This window comes from Leptonychotes weddellii, chromosome 2 (assembly GCF_054177405.1).
Source record: "Leptonychotes weddellii isolate Sample4059 chromosome 2, ASM5417740v2, whole genome shotgun sequence".
NCBI lineage: Eukaryota > Metazoa > Chordata > Mammalia > Carnivora > Phocidae > Leptonychotes > Leptonychotes weddellii.
The window spans coordinates 36,721,162-36,743,563 of NC_138370.1; the positions used below are offsets into that span (position 1 = coordinate 36,721,162).

The 22,402-nt window shown below is 38.6% G+C and overlaps 1 protein-coding gene across 4 annotated transcripts in view; it reads left to right on the forward strand.

Moving 5' to 3' along the window:
- PPP3CC (protein phosphatase 3 catalytic subunit gamma) overlaps positions 1 to 14,628 on the forward strand; it is a 98,733-nt gene extending 84,105 nt beyond the window's left edge. Inside the window, exons 11-15 of one of the 4 annotated variants that reach the window (XM_081810077.1) lie at positions 5,363 to 5,389; positions 6,306 to 6,387; positions 7,014 to 7,111; positions 12,955 to 12,984; positions 14,126 to 14,628. In XM_081810077.1, the coding sequence (XP_081666203.1) occupies positions 5,363 to 5,389; positions 6,306 to 6,387; positions 7,014 to 7,111; positions 12,955 to 12,984; positions 14,126 to 14,352 (464 nt within the window). In that variant the 3' untranslated portion in view covers positions 14,353 to 14,628. The remainder of the gene's footprint in view (positions 1 to 5,362; positions 5,390 to 6,305; positions 6,388 to 7,013; positions 7,112 to 12,954; positions 12,985 to 14,125) is intronic. The other 3 variants (XM_081810086.1, XM_081810082.1, XM_081810093.1) reach the window with 3 other exon arrangements.
- The last annotated feature ends 7,774 nt before the right edge of the window (positions 14,629 to 22,402 follow it).

The following is a 22,402-nucleotide window of genomic DNA, read 5'->3' on the forward strand; positions in this document are numbered from 1 at the left end:
GGATGTATCTAAAGCTGTGCTTAGAGGAAAATTTATAGCTTTAAATGAATATACTGGAAAAGAAGAAAGGCAGAAAATCAGCATCCATCTCAGAAAATTGACAAAAGGATAGATAGTACTTTAAACCCAAAGAAAATAGAAGAAAGGAAATAAAAGATTAAGAATATTAGTTATAAAATAGGAAAAAATACAGAAGTAGTAATACCAAAATGTGCTCTTTTAAAAGACTCATAAAATTGATAAATCCCTGGTAAGACTTACCAAATAAACAAGATAAGACAAAAGTAACCAAAGGTAGTACTGAAAAATGGAGACATCAGACCCTATAGACATTAATAGAATAATGAGAATGAATTTTTTTTTTTAAGATTTTATTTATTTATTTGAGAGAGAGAGAACACATGAGAAGGGGATAGGGTCAGAGGACGAAGCAGACTCCCTGCCGAGCAGGGAGCCCGATGCGGGACTGGATCCAGGGACTCCAGGATCATGACCTGAACCTAAGGCAGTCGCTTAACCAACTGAGCCACCTAGGCGCCCGAGAATGAATTTTAAAACTTAGGTGAAATGGACAGATTTCCTGAGAAATGTAACTTATTCAAACTGACACAATATAGAAAATCTTAATAATTACATTCCTACCAAGAAATAGGTCTGTAATTTAAAATCTTTCTATGAAGAAAAGAAGATGCCAGGTGAAGATAACTTCACCAACAGATTTACCAAATATTTAAGAAAGAAACAACATGGGCACCTGGGTGGCTCAGTTGGTTAAACATCTGCCTTTGGCTCAGGTCATAATCCCAGGGTCCTGGGATCGAGTCCCACATCGGGCTCTCTGCTCTGCAGGGAGCCTGCTTCTCTCTCTCCCTCTGCCTGCCACTCTGCCTACTTGTGCTCTCTCTCTCTCTCTGTGTGTCAAATAAATAAATAATAATAATAACAAACTATTTAAAAATTTAAAAAAAGAAACAACACTAATCTTACACAAATCCTCCTGAGAATGAAAAAGAAAAAATGCTCTCCAGCTCATTTAGTGAGGCTAGTATAACTATGATACTAAAATGTGAAAGGACATTAATATAGATAGAATAATCCTAAACAAAACATCAACAAATTGAAACTAGCAATATACATAAAAGAATTATGTCTCCCAACCAAGTAGATTTATTCCAGAAATTTTGGAAGATTTGGCATTCAAAATTCAATCAGTATATAGCAATGTAAGATCTTTTTTCTTTTTTTTTTTTTTTAAGATTTTATTTATTTATTTGACAGAGAGAGAGCACAAGTAGGGGAAGCAGCAGGCAGAGGGAGAAGCAGACTTCCTGCGGAGCAGGGAGCTGAACGCGGGGCTCAATCCCAGGACCCTGGGATCATAACATGAGCCAAAGGCAGCCGCTTAACGACTGAGCCACCCAGGCGCCCCTGAGATCTTAATAATAGTGGGAACTGGGTGAGGGGTGAATGCGAACTCCATAGTGACTTCACAACTTTGCTGAACATCTAAAACTATTATAAAATAAAATTTTATTTAAAACAGTATAATTCACTGCATTAAAAAGAAGAAAAATCACATCTTAGTAAATGTAGAAGCAACATTAGGTAAAATTCATCCTTCTTTTGCAATAGATCCCTTAAATTCTGCTCAGAAAGAAATTCTTTAACAAACATAGCTATAAAATCCTTTTGGAAACATCATATGGCAAAATGTTGAAAGCTCTCCTTAGTGATTGGGAATAGACAAGGATACCAGTTATCAACACCTCTATACAATATCGTATTAGAAGTTGCACCCAATGGGCGCCTGGGTGGCTCAGTTGGTTAAGCAACTGCCTTCAGCTCAGGTCATGATCCTGGAGTCACAGGATCGAGTCCCGCATCGGGCTCCCTGCTCGGCAGGGAGTCTGCTTCTCCCTCTGACCCTCCTCCCTCTCATGCTCTCTGTCTCTCATTCTCTCTCTCTCAAATAAATAAATAAAATCTTTAAAAAAAAAAAAAGAAGTTGCACCCAATACAATAAGGCAGGGAAAAAGCAACATATGGTGTAAAGATTGGAAAGAGAGAAACACAACTATCATTATTATAAGTGATATGATTGTGTGCAGAGAAAATTTAAAAGAATCTATAGATTGTTAAAATCAACAAGTACATGTAGCTGAGCTGCTGCATACAAAGTCAATAAGCAAAAATCATTTGTATTTCTATTACCAGCAACAAAATGAAATCTTAAGAAAGATGCCATTTACAATATCATCCCTAACAATAAATCTAACAAGTGGTGTGTGGTACCTCTAAGCAACAAACTATAAAGCATTATTAGAGAAATTAAAGGAGATCTAAATAAATGGAAAGAAATAAAATGTTCATTGATTTTTTTAAAACTCAATATTGTAAAGATCTCAATCATTCCCAGATTGATCTATGGATTCAGTACAAAGTCAAGTATTAACAGCCCATTCGATTCTAAAATTCATATGGAAATGCTGAGGATAGATTCTAAAATTTGTATGAAAATGCTACGGAAAGGTTACAAAATTAATATGGAAATAGCTTAAGTGTTGAGGAGAAACAGAGTGGGAAGACTTGTTCTTTATATCAAGATTTACTATAAAGCTAGAGTAATTAGAATTAGTAGAGCAAGAACAGATGAGCACTGAAACAGAACAGAGAATCCCGAAACATCGCCAACATATGTGGACACTTGATTTACATCAGAGGTGGTGCTGCCAGGAGTAGTAGGAAAATGATGGTATTTTTAATAAGTGATTTGGGGATATCTGAGAAAAAATTAAACCTGACCCGTATCATATTTCAAACCCCAAAATAATTTCCAGATGGATTAATATATTCAAATATGAAAGGTAAAACAGTAAAAGCTTCTAGAATTTATAACATAGAATATTTTCATGACCTTGGGGTAGAGAACAATTTCTTAGCCAGGACACAAAAAGCACTTACCATAGAGGAAACTATTAATAAGTTGGACTATGTTAAAATAAGAACTTGTATTTATCAAAAGACCCTATTAAGAGTGTGAAAAGACAAGGAACAGAGTGGGAGAGCGTATTTGCTCACAAAGGGCTCACTTGCAGAATATATAAAGAACTGCAGGTCAGTTAGATGAGACTTGAACAAGCACTTTACAAAAGAGAATATCAAAATGGCCTGTAAAGATATGACAAGATATTCATTCACATTAGTAATTGTGGAAATGCAAATTAAAACCACAGTGGATCATTCTATATGCCCACCAGATCGGCTAAAATTAAAGATGAATTAACGAGAACACCAAGAACTGGCCTGGATGTGTAGCAACAGGAATGCTCATACACTGAGGTATAAATTAGTACGTCCACTTTAGTAGATAATGCCAAACTGTTGTCCAGAGTTGAACATCTACATAATAGTTGAGCATTCTAATTCTAGTAATATACTTCACAGAAATAGCAGCAAAGAAAAATGCATAGGAATAGTCATAGCAGTCAAATTCACAATAGCCAAAAATTGGAATCAGACCAAATGACCACTGACAGTAAAAAGGATAAACTATGGCATATGTGTTCATAGTGGAATTGTATACAATAATGACAGTGAACTACAACAGGCAAAACACAAATCAGTCTTACAAACATTATGTTGAGCAAAAGAAACCAGATACAAAAATACATATTTGAGGGGTGCCTGGGTGGCTCAGTCGTTAAGCGTCTGCCTTCGGCTCAGGTCATGATCCCAGAGTCCTGGGATCGAGCCCCACATCAGGCTCCCTGCTCGGCGGGAAGCCTGCTTCTCCCTCTCCCACTCTCCCTGCTTGTGTTTCCTCTCTCGCTGTGTCTCTCTCTGTCAAATAAATAAATAAAATCTTAAAAAAAAATCTTTAAAAAAAAAATACATATTTGATTGTTCCAATTACCTAAAGTTCAAACACAATGAAAACCATAGTGCTTGTGGATCCACACATGCTTACATGATAAAACTATAAAGAACAGCAAGAAAGGATTTCAATAAAGGTCAAGAGAGTGATTTTCTTTGGGAACAGAGACACATACATTTGTATTGTGTACTTTTCTTTATGTTTCTCATACTTAACAATAAAAAAGTTTAAAAGTTACAAACCTACAAAAATGTGGAGATTTTTACAGGAACTTTTAGAAACTGGTAAATGAATTAATGTTCCTCACTTGGCTGATTCAAGAAACCTAAAGTAGTGGTGAATGCTGAGTTCCAGCACAGAATTCTCAAAAAGCAAAGGAATTGGTAGTAGCAGTTTCTAGAATTGGGGACTGTGGGTTGGGGGAAGGAGGGAGATGGTCACTGAGCTAAAATAAGACTAGGTGGAAGCTGTTTGAAAAGCAGTTACTGTCCTAGTTGCCACTGGGCAACTGCCTCTTCTCCAGGTCTGGAGGCTAATCTCCAAAAAAGGTGTAAACTAAAAATTTCTGGGTTAAGAATACAACTGAGGGTATCAATACCTTGCCCGAAACAGGTGAATTGAGTTGCCATGTGCATCCTCAATACTGATATAGAGAACTCCCTCACAAAGCTCCCCCACCCCATCCCTACCTGTAAAGCTGCCAGTCAGCGGTCCACCCGGCAACTTGGAGAGCCTTTTAGGCCCCCATTCTCAATCACAAGCAGACTCCAAGGATTACCAGCCACCTCAGGAAAGTCTCGAAGAGAATCAACAACACAAACAGCAGAAAGCAATGTGAATGAACTTGAGATTCTGAAGAAAATATAAAACTGAAAAAGGGAAAGACTATAATATCTCCAAAAAGACACAGGAAGATAGTGACTCCATTAAACAAAAACATATGGCTTTACTGGTGTTGGGTATTAAAGAGGGCACGTTCTGCATGGAGCACTGGGTGTTATGCACAAACAATGAATCATGGAACACTACATCAAAAACTAATGATGTGATGTATGGTGATTAACATAACAATAAAAAAGTAAAAAAAAACCACATGGCTTTATTAAGAGATTTGTAGGCTGTTCATTTTGCCCTTTGTTTTTGTTCCCTGTTTTCAGCATCATTTGTTTCCCAAATAATATCTTTTTCTTTGTCCAATTTTATTTGCATGACTTGTGGGGATAGGGTGTTTTGGATGACAATAGATGTGAATTAATGTAAAACTATAAACTTCTAAGAAAAGGAAAAACTGCTGACAAGAAATCTGTGATTTAATACTCTATCATGCTACCAAGGATGTCTCTTCTGAGCTGATAAAAGATAGTAGTAGCCTGCTTCTCTCATTGCATTTCACTTTGATTTTTTTTCTCTCTTCCATGTCAACCTAAATTTCTCTTCCCATAATTCTATCTTCATCTCCTTGTTTCTTGGTGTCTCTTCTCCCTGAAGATCACTACATTTCAAGCTATCGGAAAGGTATCTGACTAAAATGTGCTAAGAGCTTAATACTTGCTGTCTGTCCCACCACAGCCTATTAATTTTATTAGACCTTTTTAGTTGTAGTTGAGTGATTCAGACAGGCTCTCCATCCTCCCTTTCTGTTTTAGTGTAAATGTTTTCTTTGCACCTGCTGTATAATTCTGCAGGATATTGAGAACTGGAGGGGTGAGGAAGGAGAGGCCATGTTTCTCTTTCTGACTTTTGAGTGCGGTCACCTGGTGCATGCCTGGACCTTGGCTTCTCATGTGTGAGCTGTTCCCTGAATCTTAGATGAGAAAAGGCCATACAATGTTGTGGTAACATTTTTGGTGTTGTTTTATAAAGACCTTCCCCACCATCATAATTTATATCGCACAGTTGTCGATGGTAGGAAATAACTCACCGGTTTGTAAGTGAGGATTATAGAATGAAAGCAGCCCTCACTAAGTTGAGGAGAGCTAGCTCTATGTTGTGTTTGCCACAGAAGACAACTGGGTGAATCGTCACTTGCCATTTGGCAGGCCAAACCCCGCATTCTGAGGTGGCCCACAGCATTCTCAGAAGAGATCTTTGCTGTAGCGACTGTCTTTGTTGACACATGTATGTTTCATTCTTCACTGTGCTCTGTATTTCAGAACCACAAATAAGTTCCCACCTCTTGTAGGTCTGTCCAGTCTGTCTTTGTTGTGACCCCCTCCATTTTTTTCATCTTGCTTTTCCCCTCTTCTGGGTTGTTTTTTCTCTTGCTCCTTAGAACTTCCTGGGATTTTTCTTTGTCTAAACAAACTTAGACCTTGATTTCTTTTTTTAAAATAACAATTTCTTTAACTTAGAAAGATACTTCATCCTGCATTTTTAACAACTAACCAGTTAACACATTCTTTTAACTCACTGATTCTTTGTATTCCTGAAGGAGGCACTACAGTTCGAAAGGAGATCATCAAGAATAAAATCAGAGCCATTGGGAAGATGGCACGGGTCTTTTCAATTCTGCGGTAAGGATAAATCTGTCATTGCAGTGTGGGATCAAAGCATTTTGACAGAAAATTGGAAGTTGATTTCAGAACAGTTTTTTTTTAGAATTGGAGTTTGTATGATTGGATAGGTCTTCAGAGTCAGAGCTGAGTGCACATTGAATCTGACCTATATGTTACAGTGACTAGAAATGTTTTGGCAAACATTCATTTGGTACAAGCTTAGATGTAGTGAATGGAGTGATTTAGTGTGGATTCTGGAGCCAGATTGCCTGTGTTCACATCCTGGCTCGACTTCTTCTTAGCTGTATGATTTTGAGCCTCAGTTTCCTTGTCTGTAAAAGCATGATAATAACAAGACCTGCCTTACACAGTTATTAGGAGGATTAAATGGGGTGATATAATGGAAGCATTAGAACAGTACCTGGCTATAAGTAACTCTAACTGAAAAACAAGAATCTGCTGGTGGTTTAAAATTGGAACACTTTCAGAAAACATCTCTTTCGTTGGGTCAGGGAAGGGGTAGGAGGAAGGAGAACCTTTCCTCCATCTCTGTGCATCTTTTCTTAACTTCCCATCTAGTGCCTTTGAACTGCCGAGCAGTAGACACCCTGGCATTAATGCAGGGCTTTCACCTTCCTTTGCAGGGAAGAGAGTGAGAGTGTGCTGACTCTCAAGGGCCTGACTCCAACAGGGACACTCCCTCTAGGTGTCCTCTCAGGAGGAAAGCAGACTATTGAGACAGGTGAGTATGAGAAATACTCCTTTCATGGAAGGTGTGCTCCCATTACCCAGCAATCAACATAAAATTTAGAATTAGGGCTTTTTTCAATAAATGATACTAGAGCAATTGGATATCCATGTGGGGGAAAGTGAATCTTAACTCTTCTCTCTATATACAAAAATTAATTCAAAATTAATTATAACTTAAATGTAAAAGAAAAAATAAAACTTACCCAAAAAAGTATGGAGAGTATTAGAGTAGATAGAGTCCTTAGATAGGACATAAAAAGTACTAATCTTAAAAGAAAAAAAATCAATTAATTAAATTTCATTAAAACTAAGAATTTCTGAAAATACATGTTTAGGAAAGGGAAAAGCCAAGCCATTAACTGAGAGAAGATTTTTTGCAATACATATGTCAGACAAAGGGCTTAAATTCAGAATCTATAAAGAATTATAAACTCAATAAGAAAAACACAACCAGTTTTTTAATGGTCAATATATTTTAATAGGCACTTCACAAAAGAGGGTATCAAAATGGCCAGTGAGCATATGAAAAGATGCTTAATATAGTTACTCATCTGGGAAACAGACATTAAAACCACAGTGAAATACCACTACATATTCACCAGAATGGCTAAAATTAAAAAGTCTAACAATACCAAGTGTTGGTGAATTTATGGAGAATAGAACTAGATACATTGCTGGTGGGCATGTAAATTGGTTCAACCACTTTGGAAAACTCTTGGGCAGTTAAACAAAACATATATCCTACCCCATACCCCAGAAATCCCAGCCCTGGTATATCAAAGAGAAATAAATGCATATGTCCACCAAAGGATTTGCATAACAATGTTTACCGTAGCTTTATTCATAATAGCCCCAAACAGGAAAAAACCCAAATGTTCTTCAATGGTAGAGTAGATAAATGTGTTCTGTTTCTACAATGGAATATACACAGCAGTGAAAAAATAACACTATGAACACATGCAAAAACATGGTTGAATCTCACAAATACTATGGTAAACTAAAAAACTAGGCACAAAAGGGCACAGACTATCTGATTTATAGGATGTTCAAGAATAGGCAAACTAGCCAAACAGTAATAGAAGTCAGAATGGCACTTCCTCTGGTGGGAGAATATTGACACAGAAGGAGCAGAGGGGACTTCTGGAGTAGTGGCGATGTTCTATGTCACTATCTGGGTAGTAGTTACACAAGTGTATTCATACATAAAAATGTATAGAGCTGTGCACTTTAGATTTGTGCACATGATATGTCTCACTTATGTATGGGTTTTTTTTTAAGATTTATTTATTTTAGAAAGAGAGCGCTCGAGTGGGGGGCGAGGGAGAGAGAGAATCTCAAGCAGACTCCCTGCTGAGTGCAGAGCCCACAAGGGGCTCAATTTCACAACCCTGAGATCATGACCCAAGCTGAAATCAAGAGTTGGACACTTAACTGACTGAGCCACCCAGGCATCCCACTTATGCCTGTTTTATATTGGGGTGTTAGAATTTCTCAGAGAGGGTGTTTGCCTCTGCCTGCGAGCCATATCCTACTCCAGTGCCACAGTCACCTATCCAGTCAGAGTGTCAGTTCTAAAACACGCGTGGACGCCAGCTTGTAAGGAGAGGGCTTTATGGAACCCTGGAATGAAAAGATTGATGTTTGTCAGAATAGACGTAGATCTGGTCAAGCAAGATGACTAATCCTAGGCACAAAAACTGCAGCTGAAGCATTAACAACTTAAACTAGAGTTTCACTGTTTTTTTGCCCCCTTGTTTATTAAATTGTTTCTATTTAAGTTTTTCTTTTTTCTTGTCATCCTGTTACTTATAGGAAACCTTTGCTTTTTGTGGTAAGTCCACTGATAGTCATTAATAGGAATAAGCCTTTTTTCCCCCCCTTTCTTTATGTAGGATTGAATTCCTCCTTCTCTTTCAAATTAAATACTGGAATATTAGAGTTTAACTATATGGAAGGAGGAATGAACATTTTCTCCTTGGAAGTACATAACTAATTTTCTTAATTTCTTTAGTTTCATGGAAAGGATCAGTAAACTATTTCAGGTTGAATATTTTTCTCTCAAATAAATGTACAGTTTCTTTTTTTTTTTTTTTTTAAAGATTTATTTATTCATTTGAGAGAGCGAGAATGAGAGAGAGTACATGAGAGGGGAGAGGGTCAGAGGGAGAAGCAGGCTCCTCGCCGAGCAGGGAGCCCGATGCGGGACTCGATCCCGGGACTCCAGGATCATGACCTGAGCCGAAGGCAGTTGCTTAACCAACTGAGCCACCCAGGCGCCCCTAAATGTACAGTTTCTTGTAAGCAAAATACTTCCCTCCATTACTTTGTTTGGTAATTAGTCATGTGAGCCACTCTGAGAGCACTTCTGATGAGGCAGGTTGCAATTAGTAGGAAACACCATGGGTGAAGAAAAAGGGAAAATCTTCTACATCCTTACTTGAAAAGTTTTGGAAACTTGCTGATCCACAAAGTTGTTCTTTCAATCTGGACCTTGAAAGAGCAGATCTGAGATGAATAACAAGGAGAATTGTATGGATGTGCTATTTGGAGATTTGTTTGTTTGTTTATAGTCTTTGGTCTGCCTTTTGTTCTCAGTCCCAAGTATATAGTTTCTCTTCATTCCTAATTGGAATATGAGTGTTTTAATCAAATAGGATTTTTTATCGATGCTTTTGAAATTGATAGACATCTTCAGGAATGCGTAAGAACAAAACTAAGTTGGAGCTAGCTTTTTAGAGCTTCTTATGTCTCTTATTGATTGACCGAAACTAAGTTTATTTGTCATTTTCCCATCAGAGTCTCAGTTCTACAGGTTCATTGGCAAACTGGAGCATTAGCTAAAAAAGACCTTTTATTGTTCCTTTAACTTTACTTGGAGAACTTTCAACCAACAATATCCCATATGGCCTTATATCATATATTCATTTGTCTTACCTTGTTCCAAGAGGGATTTGAGTAAGTTACAGTATACGTATAACACACTGAAGTAAAATAAATATGCTTGGAATTTGGAGCACAAAGGAAAACAAACAAACAAAAAGCCAATAGATAGCCACAAATTTTACTCCCAAGCTTCCTAGTACCGAAATAAAGAGGAGTGCCAAGAACCGAACGAGATTCACAAAGACCATAAAATAAAAAACAAATCAGTTATAAATTGGACTACATCAAAATTAACATTTGTGCTGCAAATGGAACCATCATCAAGAAAGTGAAAAGACAACCCAACCCATAGGATGGGTGGAAATATTTACAAATCATACATTGCATAAGGAACTGGTATCTAGAAAATAGAAAGAACTCTTATAATTGAATAATAAAAAGACAACCCAATTAAAAAGTGGGTAAAAAAGTTGAATAGACATTTTTCCAAAGACATACAAGTGGCCAATAAGCATGGGAAAATTTGCTCAACATCATTAGACATTAAGGAAATACAGACCCAAACCACAATGAGATACCACCCACTAGGATGGCTGTGATCACACAGATAGTAGCAAGTATTGGTGAGAATGTGGAGAAATTGGGACTCTCATACCCTGCTGGTGGAAATGTGAAATGGTGCAGTACTTTGGAAACCAATCTGGAAACCATCATTCCTTAGATGATTAAATGTGCAGTTGACCTTATGACCAGCTGTTCCACTTGTAGCTATACACCCCAGAAAAATGAGAATGTATCCACACAAAGACTTGTACACAGATATCCACAGCAGCATTTTTCATTAGAGCCAAGAAGTGGAAATGGCTCAGACGTCCATCACCTGATGAGGTGGCTCTTCACACGGTAGCATACTATTCAGTCATAAAAAGGAATGAAGTACTGGTACATGCTTCAACGTGACTAAACCTTAAAAACATGCTAAGTGAGGGGCGCCTGGGTGGCTCAGTGGTTAGGCGTCTGCCTTTGGCTCAGGTCGTGATCCCAGGGTCCTGGGATCGAGCCCCGCATCAGGCTCCCTGCTCAGCGGGAAGCCTGCTTCTCCCTCTCCCACTCCCCTTGCTTGTGTTCCCTCTTTTGCTGTCTCTCTCTCTGTCAAATAAATAAATAAAATCTTAAAAACAAAAAACATGCCAAGTGAAAGAAGTCAGTCACTAAAATCAGAAACTCAGCGATTCTATTTATATGAAATGTCCAGACCAGGCATTGGTTGGCTTTAGGATTAAGGGAAAGGGATGAGGGAGGTAAATAGCTTTCTTTTGGGGGTGATGAAAATGTTCTAACCATAGATTGTGGTGATGGTTGTACAACTCTATATTAAATCATTGAATTGAACACTTTAAACAAGTGAATTTTATGGTATGTGAATTATATTTCAGTAAAGAAATATAATAAAAATATATACAAACATAAATTAAATATAAATAAATAAACCAGTTTCTCAGTTTTTTTATGACTGTTTCTTATATATAATGCCCCTTAATGCAGGCTGGTATCTTAATACCTGGTGCAAAAAGCAATTCTAGAAGGACCCAAAACAGTGTAATACTTGCACACATTTTACCACATAGTGTTTAAACTCTAATTAGACCAACAACCTGTATACAATTTCAGGCTATGCTTTGTTCTTCAACTTTGTAACAGCAGCAGTGATGTACTGTTTGAAGGCACTATCGTTTTCTTGTGAACGTTTATTTGTTCTATTTGAGGCGATTAGAGAGGGTGTGACATTGCCTTACCACAGGCCTACAGATGGTTGACAAATTTAAGCACTTGATAAGTTGATTCCAAGGTTCCATTTTTCACACTGTGATAGGACGTTAACTGTCAGTTCTTCCAGTTTCTCCTCTCTTATTGATACACAGAACCTCAAGAACAGTAAACTGTCCTGTTCATTATTTTTCCCTGACTTCTTGTAAAAAATCAGTACTGGAGGAACTGAGAGGGTTCTTCTAATAAGATCTTTCTTGCTACACTTGTAACCTTTTCATGTATTAGGGTTTTTACTACTTTAAAAAGATGATGCAAGGAAGTTTACCTGTTGGCACTAATTTTTAAATTACTTCCTTTTCCATCACTGAAGGAGAAGGCCCTCTTAGTAATTGGCCTGCTCTCTGCACAGTGAATGGAAGCTGTATGGGTTGGAAATGGCAGCTTCTACTAGATCTCTAATCCCAGATGGTACAGGAATTTGTATCTGGTATTGAGTAGTTTTATGTCTTTGCCAGTTTAGTACTCCACCCCTGGACAAGAAATAACCACTCACTTAAAACCCATGTTTCTCTCCTTCCAAATGCTAGTCTGTTATTCAAAGGTCATTCTTTTTTTTATTAAGTAATTAAAAAGGACAGTTGGACCCCACATAAATTGCTTAAGAGCAGTAAGAATTAGTTTTAAGTAACTATTTTGTGTAGGACCCAGCAACAGCTCATTTAATACCATCTGAGCTATTAGAAACTAAAGAACAGTTGTGATGTTAAATTATTTGACTCAAGTTATTTTGATACGTGAATGTCAAAGAGTAAATTAGCAGCTGGCTATTTAAAAACTAGGAAAGCAATATAACTCTTGGTTTCTTATAGTCAGCTTGACTGACCCATTGTCTTAGCTACAGATGCTATTAGCTACAGATGCTATTAGCTACAGATGCTATTAGCTAAAACGGTTCCCATGCCACCCGAAATGTTAAAAGTATTAGAAACTCTCCCCACCTCACATCTCCCCCCAGTTTAGTGTTTCTCAGTAATCCTGGCTTCTCTAACTAATTGACTTTTATTATGGATGGGAATAGGCTGAGGTGGGAGCCTGGGTTGTCTGTGCTGGCAGCAATGCTGTTGGTTTACTCACTCTTGTTCTGTCTTCATTTTTGCATGCCACTGCTCCTGCCTCTTACAGCCACAGTAGAAGCGGTAGAGGCCCGGGAAGGTATGGCCATATTCCTATGATAGATGTGATCATGTGTCTGTCTACTAGTTTTAAAGTGTCAACATTTGAAATCTTCTATTATTGCATCACCAGAACTGTAGCAGTGAGAAAAGGAATAAATATTTCTAGGCATGCTCACAAAGTGTTTCCTTTGTGTCCTGTATTTGTGTTAATTTAAATGACCCTCTCCACAGCAAAAGTCCTCTCTGGGCTCTGTCAGTCTTAATGCAATGGTTGAAGCTTAAGCAACTGGTCATGAGGGATCAGATGGTTTAATTTTGGAGCCCTTCCATATAGAAGTGACTTATGTGTGATTACTAGAGACCCAAACAGGTCAGCCTCTTTATCTAATGATGCTAAAGGATATCAAGAGCAGAGGCAAAAGTAGACTAGGATTTAGTTTGATTCATTTCTGAGGTTGCCCTAAGGCAGTCAAGCTAAATTATCTCTGTTTCTATGAAAACAAATTTCAAGTAACAGATCATCTATGAATCTGACGATGAAAATCATTGGAATTGATAAACTTGTGTTATTAATTTAATTGTTTTGTTAAGTAAGGTGGTTCAAAATGGGAATGCCTTTCCTTGGTGATACAAAAGTTCCATTAGAAGGAAGATATCCAGAAGCTATTTTTTAGATGCCTTTTAACTTACATTCAGCTCCTGGTTGTGCAAGAGAAAAAGCTGTCCTTCTAAACAAAAAAGATTAGCTCTTTTATTACTTTTTTTGTGGTCAATATGGTGTTTGTGCTAAAGTTAACTACTCTGTTTAACTTGCTCTATTATTCTAGTATTGCCTTTTGTCTTACATTAAGCATGTTTCAGGCCCATAAGAAACCCTTTCTCAAATGTACTGAAGTTCAGAATGAACTTGTTAGTCATTTGTCTGGTATACTTATGTCATGATTAATTGTATTGAGCTTCTGTGAAAATCACTTTCATAGTTTCAACTGCCCTATGGGCCTTAAGGAAGCAGTAGCTTCAGATGAGGCTGATTCAAGTCAAATATTGCCCGTTAACCTTCACCAGACATGTGCTCCAACCTTCTATGGTTTTCTCTAGGAGGTTGCTGTATGCTAAAAAACTTTAAGCTTGTTGCTTTGCTGTCTAATCGAGCTCCTCCCTTTCCTGTTTTCCTGTAGCCATCAGAGGGTTTTCGCTTCAGCACAGGATCCGGAGTTTTGAAGAAGCCCGAGGTCTGGACCGAATTAACGAACGGATGCCACCCCGAAAAGACAGCCAGTACCCCGATGGGCCAGTGAAATTGGTGGCCCCTGCACAACCCAACGCTGTGCACAGGAGCGACAGGGGGAGAAGAGCCAGTAATGACGCAGAGCCCTGCTGTGGCACAGGTGGATCCAAAACTTAAGAACAAATTTTATTTATTATTGGAAAACAAAACAAAAACAACTTTAACAACTTAAACCTGGAGGTGCATTCATAATTCAGTCTGCATTTATGCTGTAAGAAAGGTGACCATTTTATAAATTGTTTTTAATTTATGTTTAATATATATAAAAAGTGCATCTGTTTTGTTTTTCCCTTTTTTTTCCCCTAATTTTTAGGAACTGATCTGATTGTCTGATACATATGTGAAGTCTTGTGCTACAAAGGGGACCTTCCCCTAATAAAAGGGCCTTGGAAACCTCCACCCTGGGTTTCTGACTTGAACTAGCCAGCTGAGTTTTCTCCTGTTCTTTTGGAAGGTGATATCTTTCATTTCAGACTAATAATAGTTTTTCAAACATAAGAGGGTGGTTTTCTTTTCCCTTTCTACAGGGTGCCATTGAAGAAGATTGCTCAGATTTCAGTGGCTAAAACTTCTCTTCTTATGGAAAACTTGATTAGAGTAGAACTTCTAAGTGAATAACCCAAACCCAGTGATTTGAGGGCCAAGAGAATGTTTTCCATATAACCTACTTTCTTCTGAACTCTCAGTTCTTTTTAATATGTTCTAGTAAGACAAAATAAAAAGCAGTGAGGGATTTTCTTAGAATTACTCAAAATTTCTTCTTCCAACCATGGGCATGATTGGTTTAAACTTCCCTTAGAACTTCGGAGATTTCTTAACTCTTCCCGGATCCTTTTGCTTTCATTTTTGAAGTCCAGATGATTTACCCAACTGCAAAGGAAGCTGCATTTCTAAATATTTTATAAATGCCCTCTGTAGAACTTTTGATAGTAAGAGGTATTTATGTCCTGTGAGATTGCATCAGCTGTTGTGTCTGTTCTCCCCATTGTCCTTCTGTTTCTCTGTGTCAGTGTTTTAAAAAACAACTGGGGTGATGGAAACTGACTAGGGTAGAATGATCCCCTTATGAATTGGAAGTCTTGCTATAAAGGGCATTGGATGATGAGAATTTCCTTTTTCTGTATCAATTACTGGGGTGTTTCTCCATCTTTAAACACTCATTAGGTTGAACTGTATGTCAGTCTCCGTCAGCATATTTTGGAATACAAAAACAAGTGTTCAGATACAGTGTTTGAATAGTCTTCTCTTAGTTTTTCAAGTAACAACCAGTGAGGGAAAGAAATTTCAGTGATCCTTGGGCTCCCGTTTTTGGTTTAGTCTGGTGACAGGTGCCATGTCATAATACTCATTGGTAATACTCATTGGTCAACTTTGCAGCATGTCTGGGCAATACTACACCAAAGTGCTTAATTACAGAATTCTTAATATCATTTGGGATGGAGGAGTCCAGCATTGAAGCAAGTATCTCTGACAGTAGTGGTTTATGTTGTAAGCTTTAAGGACACCAGAAACCTTTTTCAAAAAAACGAAAAAAAAAACAAAAGACCCCACATAATTTCACTAGAAGAATGAGGATTTAGCCCATCTATTTCTGTTTTCCTATACCTTTTGCTAACAGTTCCCAATTTATGACAGAGATCAAAGCATTTTGGGGCTTGGAATCTGACGGCATGGATTGCTCTATCAATAAAAAATGATAGGAAGGATATGGGGGAAGGAGAAAAAAAACCTCTTACTGGGTTATGAATAAAACATATGAAAGGAGGGAAACAAAGTCTTGAGTAGTTATCTTTACCGATCATCATTTTTTTACACTCAAAGAAAAGAAGGAATTCTTCATCTGGATAGCCTCACACTCCTCCCTCCCCCAGTCCCACTCTAGAAAGGACCACTGTTTTGGAAATCTCACCTAATATGAAGGTCAGTCCACATGACAGATTTGATGGATGGGAATCTCCATCTCTTTCTCCCTTTCCCCTAGCTGAGGCTGTTGTACATACATAATCCGCAGGTAGAAACCACTCTTAAGGGCTTCAGTCATCAGGCACGTAGTGAAATAGTTATTGAAAATCCTTACAAGCAAAAAATACTGTTCTAGTAAAAAGGATTATTATTTAGGAATGTCTTCATTATCTTCTCAAAAACAAGTTGTATAGGAAAGCAAGTTTCCGGGGTGCCTGGGTGGCTCAGTCGTTAAGCATCTGCCTTCGGCTCAGGTCATGATCTCAGGGTCCTGGGATCGAGCCCCGCGTCAGGCTCCTGGCTCAGCGGGGAGTCTGCTTCTCCCTCTCCCTCTGCATCTGCCCCTGCTCATGCTCTGTCTCTCTCTGTCTCAAATGAATAAATAAAAAATCTTAAAAAAAAAAAAGTAAAATAAAAAAAAAAAAAGAAAAGCAAGTTTCCTTGACAGAGGCATGGCAAAAGACCTATAAATACAGAGAACAAACTGAGGGTTGCCAGAGTGGAGGGAGGAGGGGCAAAGTGGGTGAAGGCGAGAGGGAGATCCAGGCCTCCAGTTATGAATGAATAAGTCATGGGAATAAAAGGCATAGCGTAAGAAATACAGTGATACCATAATAGGGATGTAAGGGGACAGATTGGTAGCTACACTTGTGATAAACATAGCATGATACATAAACTTGTCAAATCACTAAGTTGTACATGTGAAGTGTAACATGTATGTCAACTATACTCCAAAAAAAAAAAAAAAAGAATGTATTTTACAGATACACAGGTACCCTGTGAGCTGTGGAGGGATCAGCCAGAGAGGTAAGAAGTCATGATTCGAGAAAATCGGAGTGAGTTTATGATAAAACAACAAGGAAGTTAGGTTTGGAAATTCAAATTCTGTTGAATTCTAAAGGTAGAGGTATTTCTTATGTTCTATAGAAAGTTGGGGTGTGTGCTTCAACAATTTAAAAAGTTGGGTATAAATGTGTCTCCATGTGATACAGCTAGCTTCTGAAAGTGAGACCGTCAATGTATACTTTCATCTGTATTTGCACCTATGACTCAAGATGGTTTAGAAGGCATGAGCCTTGGGGATATATATAGATATATATATAGATATATATATATATGGATATACATATTGTGATAACAGTACTTGTTCTTCACTTTAGACTTCATTGGAGAGTTTTTAACATATATTCAAATGTTTTAATCTAAACAGTAGCTCCCAGGATGGCTGGTTTCCTGTTCCGGGTTTGCCTAAGGCCATCATTTCAAACATTTTAACTGCTGTCAGAGCTCTGCAGTATCCCCATTTTCCTCTTCTGTTTTGTTAAATCTTCCCCCCGCGTGTCTTAAAGATACTAAAAACGCTTTTCTCTTGTTCTCCTTCACTTTAAGGTCCATAGGGACCTTATTTTCTTCAACTCCTCTCATCTGGGGGGAGAAAAACACTTCTTACATCAGTTCCCTAGACATGTTGGAGGACCCTTTTGTATACTTTACTGAAATACCATTTAAAAAATGACACTACCCAAGGACCAGTTTTTCTAATTTTGTTTTACATCTACATCATATGAAATTTCAAATTGATCAGATGACTGTTAATTTTTAAATAAAAATTTGAAAACTCATCTAACACAAGCTTAAAACATACATCCTTTTTAAATCTCTGTGTTCTGAATATTTAGAGCAAAAACAACCCAAGAAGCCAAGGGGGTGTGTGTGTGTGTGTGTGTGTGTGTGTGTGTGTGTTTAATGGAATGCTAAAACAAAAGCAGCCTCAGTTTTCTTTAAAACCTCAAGGCAAATACTTGGTTATGGGACAGACATTGCTGATTCACTGGCCTTTTGTGACTGGATACTGACTGGCAAATATCACACTCTAATGGGCTTGATCTGGCTCCTTGCCTAGGGATAGGAGAATCAGACTCTCCAGGAATATCAGTATTTCTCATATGCTTCTATCTCTATTTACATTGCCTTTTCTGTTCCTACACAAACAGTTGTGGTTCAGTGAAGCAAGTTCCTGTCAATAGCAGAGATTTGATTTCTTATCCTAATAACTTAGGTGTGACTTTCTGACACTGTTCAAAATAGGAAAAGAAAAATCCTTTTATTTGTTTTGCCAACAGAATATTATTATTTATGTCATTAAGGAGCAAGCGTGAAAATTCTAAAATTAGATAACTTTGGGATCTTTCAGCCTTGTCTTTATCTCATAAATCCTCTTCTAAGTAATTATAAAACACAAAGTTTGAGGCAGCTGCTCTTCATAAGAAAAATACTGTAAACCATGCTTATGTGACATGCAGCTGGGCTTACATGGTCAAGAGTGTCCAGCCTCTCAGGAGTAAGGCTAAAATCACTTCCCTCCACCCTCCTTTGTTTTGTGTAAATATTGTAGCTGATCCCCAGAATTTTTGACTGTACTCTATCTATAAATATAAAACTCAAGCTCTTGAGAATTAACTGTTTAAGTTAAACAGTTTAGGTTCAGGAAGAGCTTGCCCCAGATTGACTATAGTTTTTCTTTGTATTAATTACCAGATTTTTTCTCTAGTTTTTATATTGAAAATTATTTCTGAACCCATAAAGACTTGTTAAGACATCATTCTAGAATCCCCAATATTTATTATAGTTGTTATAGTAACAGTGGAACCCAAGTTTTTTTCAGAGCATTATTCAGCTTTTCATATCTAGGCAGAAACAATTTCAGAGGGAAGGTAAACCCAAAACCCCAGTTATGAGAATGACGCTTCAATTTCCTAAATCATTTGTGGTTATAATGATGGATACCATCTTGCCTGGCACCTGGTCCACATCTTTCCCGAAGTCTACTATAAGAGGGAGTAAAGAGCAGCCTGTGAGGCCCCAACAAGAGCCAGAGGAGGGTCAGAATGACGTGAAGGGTAGTTCCAAAAAACTGTATTGCCACAGTCCCTCTTCAGCACTGCTGTGATCAAACACTCATAGGAAAGCCAGAAGAAAGAGCAGATCTGTATAGAGGAAGAAAATTGTGTAGTCGGAAAAAAAGGGTTGTTACTATTGAGTTGTCCAGAGAACTGTGTTAACAATAGAGCTTTGTGCCTTTGCCAGAGTGTGAAAGAGGGAACCTGTGTTACTCTGAGACTCATGGCCTGCCCGCCTGTGTCTAACCAGCCAAAGTGAATGGGGCCAGGCTTAGCTGCTTTCATCTATGCAGTCACAAAGGTAAAGATGATACTGGCGAGGATATTCCCTCCCGGGAGGCCTTGGCCTCAAACCCCAGCAACCTTGGCAAGACTTGCTAAATAACACCTTTGTCTGAGACAGGGTTATGCATCTTCTCCTCTTCAACACCCTCATGACAAGTCAAGGTGGCTTAAGATCAAGAAGCAAGGACATGGATGTGGACCATCCCTCTGAGCAGCTCTAAAGTAGGGCCATGCACACTGCCTTCCTGTAAGTTCTTGCCCAGATCCCCTTCACTTCCTTGACATAGCTATCTCCAAATAACATTTTGTGGGGTTTTTTTTTGCATGTTAAACTGAAAGTGCATGTAATAAGAAGGAGGCCTACCATATATTTTGATTTGTAGCAATAAAGACAGGTTTTTTGGTTTGTCAGAGAACCTTTTTGAAGATGCCATCATCAACGCCTTACTTTCCCTTTCTCAATGCACTGTGACCAATAGTATTCTTCCCAATGGAAATGTTAGCAGGCATTTTCCAAGAAAGGATCCTGGTTTTTCTTCCTAAAAGGTGGTCAGACATAGATTAGCTCATGATGTCATTTTTTAAAAGGCTTTTCTGAATGATGGATTATTTGCTTGTGCTGAGAGATTACTTACTTTTTCTTGCTTTTGGTTAGGTTAAAGAAAATGGTGGAAATGTTATTTATTGGCAGAAATTAACTAGTCTTTTTTGTGATCAAGAAATTAATTGGTTAAAACTTTCTTTTTGTAAATCGGAAGTCATCTTAAAAAATACTGTTAAAATTAAATGATAACTTTACTGGCTTCCTGTGTCTTTATTTCCTTTATTTCCTGGGAGAGACACTTATATTTGGCTCTTACCCATTTAATAATTCCAGAAATCAGGGGAGAGCTTGATATTTGATGTCTGGTCTGGTCTCTGATAAAGGAATCTCATCACAAAAAAAAGACCTCTTTCCCTTACCTCTTCAGTCTTTTCTTTAGTTTTAAATAGGTTTTGGGGGCTGCAGTGTTGCCTCTCCCACTCAGAATCTACTGCCTTGGCCCACCCTCCTTCCCTGCACTCTGCCCACCACTAACTCATGCTCAAGTCCCAGCTCCCCCTGTGGCTTCTCTGGCAGAGGCCACTGCTTGTAGAAAAGGAAGAAAGACATTCCAGAAAACATACTGTCTTTACAAAAGATAAAAATAATTTTTATTGTAGTAATTTAATAACTCTGCATATGATCCTAATAATAGACAGGCATGAGTTCCATCTTGGGAAAAGTCAAAGGAGCCAGAGAGGCATTGAATGTGGAGCTGGACTAACAAGAAAAGGAAGTGGAAAACCAGCCTTTTGATTCCTCCCCAAAGTAGAAATATCATGCGCTGTAGATTCACAAGGGAAAATAAGTGGAGGATGGAGGGGAGGGGAGGGGAAGCACCCAGGGCCCTTGGAGAGGATAAATGTATCCATGAGGGCATTTTATCATTTCTGGCAGGAGAGGCAGAAAGTCTGAATCCAGGCCCTGCCAGGCCTGAGTAAGGCAATTGTACTGTAAGTGCAGCCCCCGTCAAGGGCCACAGTGCAGTTTACAGGCCGGAAACAAGCCCAGATTCCTAATTTCAAATAAGCTGGGTATGCATTTTGGGATCTTTGTTATCCAAATAGCGTCCTGACTTAGCAATGTCCTTATACCTCAGCTAAACCTTCAGTAAAATGAGGCAATGTTTGCCCTTATTTCCAGAGTTGTGAAAAAAGTTATTTAAAATCCTGGAAATTAAGAACTAAAACGCAAACTCCTATTTACCTCCCACCAAATGTAGATTCAATCCCTACCTTCTTGCCTGCTGTATGTAATTACGTGGTCTTCCTGGGTTTTCTATCATGACTTGCAGGTTTTAGAGAGAAACTAATTAATTTTGGTCCAGTAGATTAATAACGTAGTGGTAAATTAGACAATCTTTTTGATGTTGATGCAGTTCAAGAGAAGGTTCGTCATAGAATTCAAGAAGTGGGAAGACCAGGTTATTCTTTGTTTGGAGGCCAGTAGACCCCGTGAAGTCGTGCTCTGATCAACAAACCAACCCTCTTATCTTCCTTATCTCCGTTTACCTGCGCCAGGAAAGAAGGTTGATGCAGACCTAGTTTTCCAGCCCCTGCTCTGTGTGCCCTTCTTTGTGGCTGAGTTCACTTGGCTGGGTTTTCCCTCTGAGGTCATCACTTATTTATCCTTCCCTCATAAAATCTGCTTTCTAAAGAACTGACAGCCACTTGCTCTTTATTTCTTTCCTGAGAACTGAAAAGAGGTTCATCCAGCTCAGTTCTTCTCAAAGACACCCCATGTACACATGATGCTTGTTTGCTCATCCATAAAAGGAGGGAGAGAGAACAGTCGCTGATGTGATGTCAGTGTAAAGGCTTCCTTGAAGATAGCCTAGACAATTGGGCAGAAGGCTGAGTTCTGTCGCAGCCTCCGGGGTTGGAATGTGACTGACTCTGAGAACCCTGCCTACATGATGCTACAGAGAGATGTGCGCAAGGCAGGCCTGAAAGCCGTGTTCTCCACTCCCGTCAGGGTCTGCTCACACACCTGGGCCGCCAGGTGCGGACCATATCTCACCTGCGAGGGATATTTTCTCCATTCTGGTCTGCTCGCTCAGTTCCTCTGGCAGAAAGAGAACAGTCTTCTGAGAGCACAAATTAAAAACCTGCTCAAAGCCTAACCAAAAAATATGCCAGAGTTCATCCCTGTGGAGGAGAAGGGAAGGAATAGCAGATGCCCTTCCTTTGCCTAATGTGGGAGGACTGAGGCACAGGGCCAGGAAGCCACTTAGCTGCTCAGGGCAGATCTCAGAGTGTGACATTCAAATGCCAGACGCCCAGTACTAGATAAAGATCCTTCTCCAGAAATTGAGAGTTCAGGTGTATGTGTTCTGGGATCCCTGGCTTCCTTTTTCCCACTTGAGAAATAAAACTGAGTTCTCTGCTCACTTACAATAAAAAGCCACTTAAGGGCTCTTTCCATTCGTCCTTTTTCT